The sequence below is a fragment of the Leucoraja erinacea genome, chromosome 4 (genome assembly GCF_028641065.1).
Source record: "Leucoraja erinacea ecotype New England chromosome 4, Leri_hhj_1, whole genome shotgun sequence".
In the NCBI taxonomy this organism is placed as follows: domain Eukaryota; kingdom Metazoa; phylum Chordata; class Chondrichthyes; order Rajiformes; family Rajidae; genus Leucoraja; species Leucoraja erinaceus.
Window position 1 is genome coordinate 83,975,230 of NC_073380.1, and position 16,668 is coordinate 83,991,897.

At 40.3% G+C, this 16,668-nt stretch overlaps 1 protein-coding gene across 3 annotated transcripts in view; it reads right to left on the reverse strand.

Moving 5' to 3' along the window:
* Positions 1–1,117: 1,117 nt before the first annotated feature.
* abhd5a (abhydrolase domain containing 5a) overlaps positions 1,118–16,668 on the reverse strand; it is a 33,019-nt gene continuing 17,468 nt past the window's right edge. For all 3 annotated transcript variants that reach the window (XM_055634695.1, XM_055634694.1, XM_055634693.1), the window contains exons 4-7: positions 9,378–9,532; positions 8,785–8,899; positions 4,883–5,069; positions 1,118–1,644 (exon numbers count right to left, since the gene is read on the reverse strand). In XM_055634695.1, the coding sequence (XP_055490670.1) occupies positions 1,555–1,644; positions 4,883–5,069; positions 8,785–8,899; positions 9,378–9,532 (547 nt within the window). In that variant the 3' untranslated portion in view covers positions 1,118–1,554. The remainder of the gene's footprint in view (positions 1,645–4,882; positions 5,070–8,784; positions 8,900–9,377; positions 9,533–16,668) is intronic.

Here is a 16,668-nt window from a genome sequence, read left to right on the forward strand (position 1 = left end):
GCCTGTTTCCGTGCTGTAATTGTTATATGGTTATATGATTAAGCTAAGGATGTAGACTCCATTTCCCAACCTACCTCATTGCGGCCCTTGCACTTAAAAAAAACACTTTCTATGCAGCTGTTACACTGTAATGCTGCTATTTCTTTTATCTTTGCAGTACATGCTGTACTTCCATATTGCTGGATTGTATTCATATATGTAATAATTGTCTGGATAGCATGGAAATATAGCTTTTCACTACCCTGTATATCAGTACACAGGGGTAACATGAGGGGGAACTTCTTTACTCAGAGTGTGGTAGCTGTGTGGAATGAGCTTCCAGTGGAAGTGGTGGAGGCAGGTTCGATTTTATCATTTAAAAATAAATTGGATAGATATATGGATGGGAAAGAAATGGAGGGTTATGGTCTGAGTGCAGGTAGATGGGACTAGGGGAGAATAAGTTCGGCACGGACTTGTAGGGCCGAGATGGCCTGTTTCTGTGCTGTAATTGTTATATGGTTATATGCAAAGACGCTGAGTTACTCCAGCATTTTATATCTATCCGCTATTTATCTTCTTCCTGGTTATACTAATACTTCTGTGATATGTTAATATTTGCAGTTATAATTTTAATTTCTGTCCTGTTTGTTAATCCAGTAGTAAATTATTATTAAACGGTCAATAAAAAATGCAACAAAGGAAAGTACCAATGTAAAGTTTCTTGCAACATCTCTGGTGAAGAGATCTGAATAACTTTTGATAGAGTTTTGATAGGAAGCGTTGCAATTTATCACACCACTCAAGGTGTCTGAGTATTCCACAATTACTATCTGGAGTGCAGCATTATAATAGGAAAAAAATAGGAATAATGAATATAACACTAGTGCAAAACAACCATCAAAAATAGTCACCCAAAATAAGGTCAATTGCCAATTTCAATTGATATTTTTTCAATATTGTTTATATTTTCCATCAAACCATATATTTTGAATCATTTGAACTGAAATTGTGCAAACATCATTAAATAGTTATGATTTATCAGTATTATTGCACAATATAATACTTATGGTAGAGGCAATTAAAAATAACATTTTGTATAGTAATACTAAAAAAGCACTGATTTTTACAAAGCTAGAAGGTACTGACATCAAGTTAAATTGCAAATTTTCAGCAAAGATTCCTTATATTTTACTTTTTTTCTGAACTAAAATAGTTTATATTAATTTTTTATTTGAATTTATTGCATTTGAATTAAAAAATTATAAATTAGTCAACAGCACTGAAACAATTCAGTGTAGTTATTGTGCAAAGCAGTAAATGTTTTGTGCTGTTGATTTGTTAATAAGCAGTACAGCAGTTTTCCCTGTACTACACGACTATTAGTACGCAATACAGTAAATATCCATTTCTGCCTGCTTAATGATCCACAGAACTGTGAAATTCCCAGTAGAATCTGTTAATGTACAGTACTGTAGATTTCTGGTACTCCATAACTATTAGTCCATTAGGCATCTGGTGTTGCCTATGCTGCACATTACTACAGTACTGCACATTCATAATCCTGACTGATCACTAATCTACAGTACTGCAGATTCTCATTACTGTTTGATTGAAGTCTTCTGGTTGATCAGCATAAACGTAGTGCCCAGCACCTCGAATTGCCTATTGAGTAAAGCATAAAAAAAGTACCAATGTGTTATGTTGAACAATTATTTTGAACAAAGTACGTAGAACAATTATTGAAAATTTAAAAAAACTTCAGATGCAGGAAATTTGAAATAAAAAAGAGATTGCTGGAACTATTCAGCAAGTTAGTCCACATTGGTGGAAAGAGAAATAGATTTAATATTTCAGGGACAAGACCTATATCAGAACTGGGAAAGAGCAAAACAACAAGTTTGTTTTCAAAGAAGTTGACGATGGGATTGGTGGAACAAAAGGAATATCTCTAATGTGGTGAGAGCAAATGAGTTACTGCAGCAGTCCGAATCAGATTGTGTATCAGTGTTGTTTTGCACCCTTCAGGACAGGTCAGATCGGGGGCGGGGGAGGTGGGGTTCCCCCGCCACGGGTACCATGTAAACCCGTGCTATCTGCTCCATGGTCGGGGAGTCGGCGACTAAACCATCTCCCCCACCTATTTTGCCAGGTGAGGAGGGGCCGTGGACCCCTGCAGGACCAAAAATAAGACCTGTCAAAGGGCGATGAGCTTCGAGAGAGCCAAAAGCCATCCACTATTCAGTAGAAGTGGTGATCACTGTCGTACATAGCATTGTAAGGAATGATGATAAAGCACACACATCAAAATCCTATACTTCCAGCGGCGGAATTCTGCAGGAACTGGAGGACAGAGATGTGTGGTGCGTCCGTCACCGTTCCTGTCGGAAACCAGCACCACTGCGTTGCTAATGTTTTCAATGATGATGAATGAATGGACTAGAGGTTTGATCCTTTCCACTTTAATTCCTCACCGAGTTCCATCCATATCTTGTATTAGACTTGCATTGATAACCTCTACAAGTGCTATTCCCGCCACAAATATATTTTTTCCCTCGATCTGCTTTGTATTATAATTCTAATACAAGATCTGGATGCTGGTAGACCCTGGAGAATGTTGTAGAATGGAGAGTTCTAAGAGTACGTGCATGGCCCTGAAAGCGGTGAGTCCGGTGAGAAAGAAGGTCTTCAGCACACTTGCCTTCATTGCGAAGGATATTGAATACAAAAGTTTGGACATCATGAATTAGCTATGTAAGTCCTTGGTGAGACCACATTTAAAGTACCGTGTACAGTCCTGGTTGCCCAGCTATAGATAGGATGTCATTAAGTTGCAAAGGGTGCAGAAGACGTTTACCGGGATGTCACCTGAGCTAGCGGGCTTGAGTTATAGGCAGAAGTCGGATGGGCTGCAACTTTTTCCTTTGGAGCGTGGACAGCTGAGGAGTAATCTCATTGAGGTGTACAAGACCATAAGAAGCATCGATAAATTGAATCCTATATCAGTGGGTGAAGAACCTAAAGCACAGGCTTAAGCTCAGAGGGGGGAGATCAAGAGGGACCACAATGGCATTTTTTTTAACTCAGAGGGTGTTCTGTATTTGGAATGAGCTGCCAGAGGAAGCCTTCAAAGTGGATATAATTACAACTTTTAAAAGGCATTTAGAAATATAGATGCTTAGGAAGGAACTGAAGATGCCTCTTTAAACTATAGATAAGACACAAAAAACTGGAGTAATTTAGTGGGTCAGACAGCATCTCTGGAGAAGCATCACCTATTCCTATTCTCCAAGACGCTATGTGACCCGCTGAGTTACTCCACTTTTTTGTGTCTATCTTCTGGAAATATAGATGAATAGGAACTCTTTAGAGGGTTATGAGACAGGTGCAGGCAAATAGGACGCCCAGTATGCCAGCGGTGGGTAAGGACAAAATGGATCTGATATAATGCTTTGTCACTTTTAAAGACTACAATCAGATCTATTAGAGACAAAGGATGAGAAGCTGTCAAAGATATGCCAATTTGGGAGGAGTAGTCTGAAATAAAGAAACCAAAATGAACTACAGTAAGAAATTTCAAAAGGATAAAAAATATAACAATACCATAAATACAGACATTGTTATTTAGAAACTGTTTCTCAAAATATTGATAATATATGTTATTAATCATGCATTCATAGCTATCAAATATTGATATATGATTAATTATGTAATCAGATATTGATAATGTATTTTGGTGATAATGGCCTTGAAAATAATGTTTTTAGTTTCACTTTGGAAAATTCTAGAGTTAAAAGTATGAATACAGTGACGTTCCAACAAAGGTCTTTAAGCAAAGTACCTCAGAAGTGGCATGTGATCCTAGTAGCTGAACTAAAATATTCAGATAACCAAGGTCACTTTGCCTAAACAACTAGGCTTTGAAAGCAATAACATGAGGCCAGTTCATTGGCTATACTTAAGAGGGAGTTAGATGTGGCCCTTGTGGTTAAAGGGATCAGGGGGTATGGAGAGAAAGCATGTACAGGATACTGAGTTGGATGATCAGCCATGATCACATTGAATGGTGGTGCATGCTCGAAGGGCCGAATGGCCTACTCCTGCACCTATTTTCTATGTTTCTACGACCATGAGAATATTCCCAGGGAAAACTGCATGTAACTAAAACTATCATCTCTGGAGACAAGACTGTAATGAACTGCTCTTTTTCTAAAATGTTTAAGACATATGCAGGAAGCATGTAACAATTAACCCAACTCTGAGGCCTGATTAAACATTTCCACCATGTGCCTGCCCAAATGAATGCCATTTAAAACAGGAGTTATCAGAACAAAATCACCTTAGAACATTGATCACCCAATGAATAGGTTGATCAAATAATTTTATTTTATTAATTTAATTATATTTTAAATTATTGGTTTATTTGCACTTGTTAAGAGTATATTGTGCAGAGAATGACAGAAAGAAATGAGGTTGCAAAAGATTGAGAAATCTGGCAAATTGCATATCGAATGTTGCAAGCTGTCGAAATGAGAAACTGTTTCAAGACTGAGACTTCAATAAGCTTTAAAAGCTCAACTATATGTTCATTGATTGTATGCAAGAATGAATGAGCAGAGAAAGTAAAGTAAGCATCCTCGTGAGTGTAGTTTCAAGGATTATTAGGTGAACAGATAAGAGTCTGTCTGCACTAAAGCAGGAAAATACATAACCAATACTGCTTCTTCATGATAATTTTACTCAACATTCCTTGTATAGTTCCAAAAATCCAACTTTCCACTGATAAAAAAAATGGGACAGATGGCCTAGAGAATGTTAATTTGATACGTTCCCGTTTATCGTCCAATTTCTGGAAGCATTGATACAGGAGCCTGATTAAGAATGAATGGTCTCGTTTACTTACTACTACATCAACGGAGGATTTTGGTCGCAATGCCTTTATCTGTTTACTGGAGATGCTATCTATGCAAGAGCGTGCTCCATAAATCACTGTGATGGAGATGTCCTCTTGAATCTGATTCATCCTCAAAAGCATTGGCTGCTTAGCCCAACCGAAAGGAATGGTCATATTCTTGAAAGCCGTTTCACCACTAAAACACAGGGGGGAAAGTTATTAGAGTATTCCTACAGTTTTCTTTCCATCCCATTTTTTTTTTACTACTATTCAGCTGAAGAAAGCTGCAAAGTCAACAACACTTTATTGCTGCCATCATGCAATTTAATCAATACAAGGAATTTGAATAGGATGTTAAACTGTACAAATTTACCCATCTCACAAGATAAAACAAATTAATGCACAGTGCTCTATAAAATTTCAATCATCAAAATAACTTAAGAAAGCAAATCAAGGTTAGTGAGCTTCTTGCCAGTTATATAATGCACTGAAACTCAATTCAATGATTTTCTGCTTGAAGTTGTCATTTCATTTTAAATCCAAGTATATAGCTCCACAAAATTCATCAGCAGTTTATCCAAAGAGACACAAAATGCTGGAGTAACTCAGCAGGACAGGCAGCATCTTTGGAGAGAAGGAATGGGTGACATTTTGGGTTAAGACCATTCTTCAGACTCAGACCAGCAGTTTATCCAATTTCTGGATCAATCGTGCTGCCCAAGAATCCCACCCATGTCCCACCTCCCACCCATCATCACCGATGAACCCAATCACTCCTGCATGATACTGTATAGGCTGGAGCCCCCGAACGGGCTGCCAGAATTCTCAACGGAGCCTGAGGTGGGTCACCATATCCTGGAGTCCTGAAAAAGCCAGTCACTTTCCTGGCTGATGCTCTGATCATTCTGGACCCGCTCAGCTGCTGCACCATTCCCAGTTGAAAAAACTTCAAGTCATTTTACATTAAGAATAAACAAAGTATTGTGCAACTTCATCAAATGATGTCCTTTATTGTGTTTTGTACTGTTCTTCACGTTATCCCTGTTTTTGTGTTGGCTGTGGAAGTGCTCCCCTCCATTACTCTACTCAATCTAGAGTCGGTTATAAATCCATTCAATTATATCGTATACCATTTAAAAAAATTTAAACTTCATCTGAAAAGGATGAATGGGGCTTCACCAAACAATAAGCCAATCTTTTGGTACTTCTATGAGACACTATTGATACAAATGTGCTTATCACAGCCGTTAATATTGGTTGCTGTTTTTGTAACATCACAACAATCTTTCTATTTCATCAAGTATCTCACTGATCAAGAGTATGAGATCCCAGGAATTTGGAAAAAACACAATATATGCTCTTGCTTATTATTAGTTTAAGACGTTCTACATTAATACATTTGGTTGAGAAGTGTATTAGCCAATATCCTTTCTCATAACGTGTAACTGCAGTGTAAAGAAGGTTGCTTTTACATTTCACATGATACAATTCAGTCTGAGTTCTGGCTTTTCCTTTTGAGTATTATTTAAATAAAGAAAAGCCTGGCAAGGCAATTACTGTGCCATACATAGAAATATTTATGGTTTTGGGCTAATTTGAACAATTTTGTCGGTCCATCGAAGCTTTTCAAATGCAATTATATTTTTGTTAGTTAGAGGAAAACAAATATTCATTTGTTAACTTGAGTGAGCATAACAATGACCATACAAGCTGTAGCTTCATTTCAAAATATCATGACCTTTTGCTTCACAGGGAAAAGCAGGAGGATAAATTAACCATTTAAAACAGAAAAATAATTGTAAGAAATAACGGAACATTTGTGAAAGTATAGGGAAGTTTAACACTTCAATTTAGATTAAGCTTGTCAATTGGCTGGCAAAAATAAAGTTTGTTCTTGTAAACTAAAGTGTCGAAACTAAAAATAATTGTCTCAATCGAGCATTTCAAATTTAGAATAGTTCAGCTCAAATACAAAGGACAAAGGACATTTATTGTCACGCACACCATTTCTGGTCTAGTGAAATTTTAGTTGCCATTTGCAGCACACCAATAAAAGACACCACATTAAAAAAGAATTGAACATAAAACATAAATACATCCCCCCACAATGGTTCCCACTGTGAGGGAAGGCACAAAGTCCAGTCCTCTTCCCCTTGTTCACCCATGGTCAGGCCTATTGAGGTCGCCGCAACTGCGGCCCGATGTTCGGGCTTCGGCGTCGGGAGAACACTCTTCAGCAGCTTGGAGCGTCTGGAACGGCCGCTTGCTGCCAGAGACCGCGGCTCCCGAAGTCCACAGGCCGCGCTGGTCGGAGCTCCGACACTGACGATCTCGGCGAGAGATCCCAGGCTCCGCTGTGTTCAGAGACAGCGCCACTGCGGCTGGACACTCCGCAATGACAGCTCCGCGATGTTGGGAGTCGCCGGTCTCAGTACGGCGATCCGGGCAAGGCATCTCCTGCCCGCTGCAATGGCGTCCCAGCGCTGCACCGCAGCCGAAACCGAAGTTCTGGCCAGTCCCGGCAGGAAACGCCGCTCCAGTCCCGATGGTAGGCCGCGAGGAAGGGGCGAAGATACAGCCCGGTGAAATGTCGCATCTCCGACCAGGTAGGGACTGAGAAAAATAGTTTCCCCCTCTCCCCCCCCCACATAAAAAAGATTAGACCTCCAAACGAACTTTTAACATACTAAAAAAAATTTTAAAGGGTGAAAGGACGGACAGCTGCAGGCGGGGCAGCCATACTCGACGGCGCCCCCCTCAGTAGTAAATAAAGAGCAGCTTCAGGTGCAGTTTACCATTCACATGAGCTGAAATCAGAATTGAAATAAAAGATATTGGCCACATTGGGTATTCTAATTAAAGCAATAACAAGTTTTTAAGTAAATTAGCAAATGTTGGAGTAAATTAACAAATGGCAAGTTCACAAGTTATAGGAATAGAATTAGGCCATTTGGCCCATCAAATCTACTGTGCCATTCAATCAGGGCTGATCTCTGCCTTCTAATCCCATTTTTCTGCCTTCTCCCTATAACCCTTGACACCCATTCTAATCAAGAATTTGTCTATCTCTGCCTTAAAAGTATCCACTGACATGGCCTCCACAGCCCCCTGTGGCAATGAGTTCCACAGATTAACTACCCTCTGACTAAAGAAGTTCCTCTTCACCTCCTTTCTAAAAGAGCATCCTTTAATTCTGAGGCTATGACCTCTGATCTGAGACTCTCCCACCAGTGGAAACATCCTTTCCACATCTACTCTATACCTTTCATTAATCTGTAAGTTTCAATGAGGTCCCCTTTCAACCTTCTAAACTCCAGCAAGTAGAGGCCCAGTTCTGTCAAACGTTCATCATATGCTAACCCACTTTCGTGGAATCATTCTTGTGAACCTCCTCTGGACCCTCTTCAGAGCCAGCACATCCTTCCCCAGATATGGGGATCCAAATTTGCTCAGAGTACTCCAAATGGAGCCTGACCAGCGCCCTATAAAGCCTCAGCATTACATCTCGTTTTTGTATTCCAATCCTCTTGATATAAATGGGAACATTGAATTTGCCTTCCTTACTACCAAATCGACGTAAATTAACTTTTTGGGAATCCTGTACCCGCACTCCCAAGTCCCTTTGCACCTCTGATTTCTGGATTCTCTCTCCATTTAGAAAACAATCGATGCCTTTATTCTTATTACCAAAATGCATGACTCTGCACTTTGCTACACTGAATTTGATCAGCCCCTGCTCTGCCCACTCTCCTAACCAAGGTCACTGAGGTAGATGCAGTAACTACCGGTAATTATATTATGCAGTCGTCATTTATTGTTAATTCCAATAGTTGATTTGTGCAAACTCCATCAGAGTAGAACATTAATAAAACACTCAATAAAAAAGCACAACAGTTGATTTAAGTGCTCACCTTGGAGTCTGTGCATTGCAGTGATAAATGTATTCTGTGACAGTATTTTCATCTTCACATACAGAAGAGAATTTCTGTTTGAAGTCAGGCCTTAATCGCTGAACTAGAAATGGACCTGTGATAAATGCAAAGAAATAGCATCACTGAAAAATATTGCATTCCAACAGACAAGTGTTTACATATTGCCAAATGAAAGTAGGTGATTGTCAACATCTAATTTTGCATTTAATGGGGATTTTGGGGTATCTAAAATATTACAGTTGTACAACACCTTTTAAGCCCTCAGGATAGCTCAAGGTGTTTTATAGTCAATTAAATACTTTTTGAAGTAGGGAATGTGGCAAACAATTTGTGCTTAGACTAGATAGTCTGTTTTTAATGACTGTATTCAAATATATATAAATTATGGCCAAACATAGATTATTTTACAACTATCTAAAAAACTATACATTATCTATGGGGAATGTTGCAGAGTGAAGTTACAATATAATTAATTGCACCTAAATGTACACTGCGGCAATACTAACCAATAACATTGTCTCAACTGATCATAGATATTCAATGCTTATGATTGAACAGTAAGTCTTCCTTACCCAAGGGCCCAGCAAATCTCAGACCTGCCAATGGGTTAAAAGGACTCAGGATTGCACCCAGGGCTTTTATCCACATTGGCATTGGTCTTTCCTGCTGACCGTGGTTAAGTCGCTCTGGAAATCCCCATGGCTCAACTAGAATGAGGTGCTTCACCCTGAAAGCAGCACATAAATTAAATGCATTAGTTGTTGTATATCACGGCTGCTATTTCCTACATATTGATTTCACTGATTAGTTGGGGTAAAGAAACATGCACGAATCACAAAAAAAGGAAATCAAATGATGGAAACTGTTGAAGCACTCTTTTCCACGTTTAATCATTTTCTTCTCAGGCAGTTCTGTTGGGTTAAGGATGATTTGCTTTCTCTCCCGTTTTGGGTGCTGTGATAGCTGTTGACGCTGTTTCACTGAGTTTATGTGTGTTCCCGACAAAGGGATTAAAGTGCTCACTGCCTTTCCCTCCTTCTTCATTTTGTTTTTTTCCAGGGTCAATAATTCCTTTGTGTCTGTGAGAATATAACATTATTTCAAGAAGGCATTGAGAAAATCATTAAATTATTTCATCTATCCATGTAGGTTTCAGGGTAGCCCATCTGTTTTAGAGGTCTGTTCAGGCATTTTATTATTATTTTTATTTTTATTTTATTATTTATTTCGAACAAAATAAAAGAATAAAAAGCAAGTGTGAAACAGCATACAAAAAACAAAACAAGAATATTTATAAAGTGTCATAAACAATATCTATAAATAAATGAAATCATATGTGTCCGAAAAGGAGCAGGAAGAAGCCAAAGCTTATTAATTCCCACCCCTTATTCAACTGCTTGTAATTATCTTATACAAATTTAGCAGCTATATGTACACCATATGTACACCAGCCACTATATGTACACCAAATTATTTACATTTGAACACTAATCAAATATTTACAAAGCCATACAAAAAAGAAAAAAAGAAAAAGAAAAAAAAAAACCCTCATATACTATACAGTATCTTAGTCATATATACAACCCATCACTCTATAATCACCCTTCCCAATACAATCAGTATAACAAATATCCCACTCACAATCACCGATCCTCATCCCAATATCCTTTTAAACATGAAAAGGATATAAGCCACTAATCAGAACATAAGGGAAACGTGCTAAACGAAATTTGCCCATCAATATTGGGGACATTGGTCTAGGAAAGTACACTAATAATGATTTCCCATAAGTGGAATGAAGAGGTCTGCAGAGATCGCATTAGTGGTACCTCTCCAGTGCTACAAGCTACCTGCTGCAAATAGTTCAGTTCCAAAATGTACACGATTGGGCAAGATTCTCAGTAGATCACAACTTTAGTGGCTTTTTCGAAACCTTGGTCTTTGAATGTGCTTTTCTGCAAATGGTCAAAGTCTATGCTAGAGCACATGAGGCGGTGGTGAATTTCACCACTGATGGCTGGCTTTGCTGAGAAGTGGCCCCCAAGGTATAAAAGGCGATCTACATTTTCCAGTTTCATTTTAAACCTTATGTTAGAGGTGATGTTGTACAGATTAGAAAGGGTCCTATGCTTTGTGGTTGTCCATTATGTCTTATGTTTTAATAATCGCATCAGCAGTGACAAGAACTCACACTTCGGGTATGCACAAATGCAATAGTCACCAATACAAGTGTGCACTTAGCTTAATATGCCATTTGCTGAGGCATTATGATTGTTCATTTTTCAACTTGTTTTATAACTGATGACATTCCAGAAATTTAAATTATTACTGATTTATTGCATTGGAACTATTCAATTCAATTCAATTCAATTCAACTTTAATGTCATCGCACAAATACAAGTATCAGTACAACGAAATGCAGTTTTGCGTCAGACCGTAGTAGTTGTACATAAAGAGAAAAGACAAGAAAAAAATAGAAAGAGAGAAGATACTGAATAATCAGGAAATACAGAATGATTAAACAAAGGGGGACGGAGGGACCAGAGAGTCTATCGTCGGGACTCCGAGTTCAGCAGTGTGATTGTGTTGTTATAGAAGCTTTTCCTCATCCTGCTGGTACGTGACCTGAGGCTCCTGTACCGCCTCCCTGATGGGAGGAGGGCAAACAGTCCATGGTTGGGGTGGGAGGGGTCTTTGATGATCTTCCCAGCCCGTCTCAGACACCGTTTTCGGTGGAGGGCATCCATGGCAGGGAGCGGGGCACCGATGATGTGCTGCGCGGTTTTCACCACCCGTTGTAGTGCTTTCCTGTCCGCAGCAGTGCAGCTGCTGTACCATACCGTGAAGCAGGTGGTCAGGATACTCTCTATGGTACAGCGGTAAAAGTTGGTCAGGATCTGGGGGGACAGGTGGGCTTTCTTGAGCCTCCTAAGGAAGTAAAGGCGCTGCTGTGCCTTTTTGATCAGCTTGGAGGTGTTGAGGGACCAGGACAAGTCCTCCGAGATATGCACTCCGAGGAATTTATAGCTGGAGACGCGCTCCACCTCAGTCCCGTTGATGTGGATGGGGGTATGACTGCCTCCTCTGGTCTGCCTGAAGTCGACAATAATCTCCTTCGTCTTTTTGGAGTTGAGGATGAGGTTATTGTCGGCACACCAGGTGGTCAGGTGCTGGATCTCATCCCTGTAGGCCGACTCATCGTTGTCGCTGATCAGTCCTACTACCGTGGTATCGTCAGCAAACTTAATAATGGCGTTGGATCCGTGCTTTGGGATGCAGTCGTGGGTGAAGAGGGAGTAGAGGAGAGGGCTGAGCACACAGCCCTGTGGCACTCCGGTGTTCAGTGTTATAGTGGAGGAGGTGAGGTTATTGACCCTAACAGACTGTGGTCTGTTAGTGAGGAAGTCCAATGTCCAGTTGCAGAGGGAGGTGGAGATGCCAAGTCCACTGAGTTTGGTGATCAAGCTGGCTGGGATGACGGTGTTAAAGGCAGAGCTGAAGTCTATGAACAGCAGCCTGATGTAGGAGTTGTTGTGGTCCAGGTGGGTCAGGGCAGAGTGTAGGGCCGCCGATATGGCGTCCTCTGTAGACCTGTTGGTCCGGTAGGCAAACTGGTGGGGGTCCAGTGTGGGGGGGAGGCAGGCTTTGAGGTGAGCCAAGATCAGCCGCTCAAAGCACTTTGCAATAACAGGGGTGAGTGCCACTGGGCGGAAATCGTTGAGACTCCCTGTAGCTGACTGTTTGGGCACTGGCACGATGGTTGATGTCTTGAGGCAAGTGGGGACAACACCCTGGGCCAGTGAGAGATTGAAAATGTCGGCGAGGACTGGGGATAGTTGACCAGCACATGCCCTAAGCACGCGGCCAGGGATGCCATCGGGGCCGGCAGCTTTGCGCTCATTCACCTTGCTCAGTGCATCTTGTACAGCAGAGGTGGAGAGGCTGAGAGGTTGTTCATTCGGGGGTGGAGCAACTTTAATGGCTGGGGTTTTGTTGTCTCGGTCAAAGCGAGCATAGAAGTGGTTTAGCTCATCAGGCAGGGTGTCGTTGTCTGGGGGAGGGGTGTTAACTTTCTGATAATCGGCAAGGGATTTGATTCCTTGCCACATGCGCCTGGGGTCAGAGTTGTTATGGAAATGCTCCTCAATCCGCCGTTTGTGATTGAGTTTAGCGTTCCTAATTCCCATTTTCAGATTAGAGACTTTTTTTCAGCCAGTACTTAGCTTGGAGTTCCATTGTTCTACCATAATTTGTGTGAAAAAGATGTGAACTGATTTTGTCCCTGAAAGGCTTTGCCCTAATGTATAAAAAGTGGGATTGAAAGCTTGGGTAAGTGAACAGTACAGTACCTAGTCTACTTAATACAAACAGAATGACAATGGAGTCACAGTTAAGGGAAGCACAGTTAAGAATAGGTGACCAAAGATGACAATCCTGACTAATCAGCTGCAGGACAGTGATTCGTCTGGAAATTGGTAGCAAACATGTTGTATGATATAACTTAAATAGTCAGTGGGGTCTAGGCATGAGGCGAGAAAGAGCTGGAAACACAATTGTGTGTGTGAGTGCTGGTATTGACATAAGATACCATGCCCATGAAAGGAGATGGATGCCAATGACAAAACACAAGATCCTAAGTGGTGAGAGCAAAGGAGAGGGAAGAGTAGTCATTAATGGAAATGCATTAGTTTTAATAGGCAGAAATAATATCAGTAACACTGTTCATTGTTCCTGTTACACAACTTTAAATTACAATTACTTATTTTAATCTTCCCCAAACCTCTCATTCTCAGTTACCTCCTTACTGTTCTACCTCCCAAATCAAATTGCAAGATTTTGTTACTGTGCAAGTAAATAATTTATTATTTGCCTTCTCCTGTAAATAAATTAACTAATTAATAGTTATTGTGATTATACAAGATATTCCCCCCCCCCCCCCCCCCCCCTACCTTCTCATGCTGCTGTCTGAAACATAATTACTTAGGCTATTTCCATGGAAATAATCAGATCTTTGAACATGTTGGCTGGTTATTCAGTATGGCCCGGGTTAACTAAATGGCAAATTGCAACTCTAATGTGGACCACAAGCATCAAATATTCTCTCCTGACTCACATTAATTTCTGTGTTACTAACAAAAACTCTCATTCAAACAGCTGTATTTTATTTTACTATTAAAATGTACCACAAAACTGAAATGTGGTCATTTTTATTTTTAATGCATTTTCCTACTCTGCAGCGCATGGATACCTTTCACAACAGGCAGGCGGATAGGTGAAGTCGTCAAGTACAGAAATATTTTTTGCACAGCTGGTAGGGCCATTGCGTCACAGCACCAGAAACCCAGATTGAATTCTGACCACGGGTGCTGTCTGTGTTCAGTTTGCACATTCTCCCTATGACCAGTTGGTTTATTTCGACACTTCACAATGACATGCTTGGCAGTAGGTTAATTGGGCACTGTACATTGTCCCTGGTGTACATGGGAGCAGATGGGAAAGTGGGATATCATAGAACTAGTGTGAACAGGTGATTGATGGTCAACATTGACTCAGTGGGCTGAAGAGCCCTTTTCCTTTGTGTATGACTACAACAAAAATGTCAGTACGAGCTAGAACTCAGGTTATTTGCTAATATCATATTTGATAATCGTAGGTATAATCATTCCACAGGAACCGAGTCAGAATGTTACTACATTTTATGCATCATTCTTTAACACAACTTGTGGGTATCCATGACAGTATAATAAAACCACAGGAGTGAAATTAAACTAATATGAAGATAAGGTACTAAATTCATTCCTGGGACCTGTGGGTGGCCCCTTGAAGACAGGTTTGGTAAAAAATTAGTTGAATTATTTATCAGAGAATAAATTCTGAAGAAACATAGAAACATAGAAATTAGGTGCAGGAGTAGGCCATTCGGCCCTTCGAGCCTGCACCGCCATTCAATATGATCATGGCTGATCATCCAACTCAGTATCCCGTACCTGCCTTCTCTCTATACCCCCTGATCCCCTTAGCCACAAGGGCCACATCTAACTCCCTCTTAAATATAGCCAATGAACTCCCTCTTAAATATAGCCAATGAAGAAAGACCTCGAACCGAAACGTCACCCATTCCTTCTCCAGAGTTGCTGCCTGCCCTGCTGAGTTACTCCAGTTTTTTGTCTATCTTCAGAGTGATCTCAATAAGATGTGCAAGAGTTTGAAAGGTATTGGCAAGTTCGATGCGAAGAAACAGTTTCCTCCAACAGGAAAATCTTGAAATAAGGGGTAGAGAACCAAGCAGTCATACATTTGGAAATGAAAATATATATCTGCGAAGAATTGTGGGGTATCTAAGGCCCACTCCTACTATTGTGTTACAAACTACATAATGTGATATTGGAAAATGACCAAAAGCTAGGTTTAAGGGAATATATGAAGGAATAGATAATAATTGAAGATTTAAACAGCAAATTCTTTGACATATGGAGCTGAAGATATGACTGCCAATGGTGGAGCAATTAAAATTAAAATTAAGAAGAGGCCAGAAGTAGAGGAGTGGAGAAATCAGGAAGTTATAGGGTTGAAGAAGATTTGATATTGGGAGAGGTGAGGCTATGAATGGAATTGTAAACAAACCTGTGAATTTAAAAGTCACAGAATTATTCCCAGTACTTAATACTCAGATAAAATTCAGTGCAGCCAAAATATTTGATAAGACAGTTCTGACATGTAATTAATTTCAGCAGGCAGACTTAGAAATAATTTTCAGAATTTGTGGCGGCACAGTTCATAAGTGGTAGGCCATTTAGCCCATCAAGTCTACTCCACCATTCAATCACGGCCGATGTACTTTCTTTCCCTCTCAACCCCGTTCTCCTACCTTCTCTTCTTAACCCCTGACACCTGTACTGATCAAGAATTTGTCAATTTCTGCCTTAAAAATATCCATTGATCCACAATGGTAAAGTTGCTGTTTAAAGCTGCTAAAGAGTTAGATTCAGCATATGGGTGCTATCTGTACAGTTTGTACGTTCTCCATGTGGCCGTATGGATTTTCTCTGGGTGCTCTGGTTTCCTCTCACATTCCAAAGACCAGCAGGTTAATTGGCTTCTGTAAATTGTCCCTAGCGCGTGGGGTTGAACTAATGTACGTCTGATCTTTGTTTGGTGGGGACTTGGTGGGCCGAAGGGCCTGTTTCCAAACTGTATCTCTAAACAAAACAAAAATTATTCAATTCATCACAAAATAGAAAAACAGCTATTGGAATAATAATTGAAAGCAGTGGTCAACATTTTCCAAGACTATGGAGAAATGTGTAGTACTCACTGAGAAGGAAGGTAACCTTCCACAAATGACTGAAAAAGAAAATAAATCTGAGGCCTGTTGACTGGGAATGAAACATAGAAAATAGGATGCAGGAGTAGGCCATTCGGCCCTTCGAGCCTGCAACGCCATTCAATATGATCATGAAGGGAGACCTGCACCATATACCAGGACTGAAGAGAAACCTGTAGTCCAGTGACGGGAAATGAAGAGAGGGCAGAACCACCTGATCAGAAATGAAGTGAGAACAGAAGCCCACTGACTGGGAATGAGGAAAGGCCTATGGCCCAGTTACTGGGAATGAGGAGAGGTCTGTCACACAGCGATTGAGAATGTGGGGAGATCAGCTGCCCAGAGTCTGGGAATAAGGAGAAACATATGGCCAATAAATGATAATAAAGTGAAAACTGAAGTCACACTTACGACTGAAATATCTTGTCTGCTGACAGCAACAATAGTTACCAGAACATTAAATCAGAAAACAAATTGGTACTTTGACTTTTGAACTGATGGTAACTATAGGAAGTTCTGCTTTAACACACATTATCATA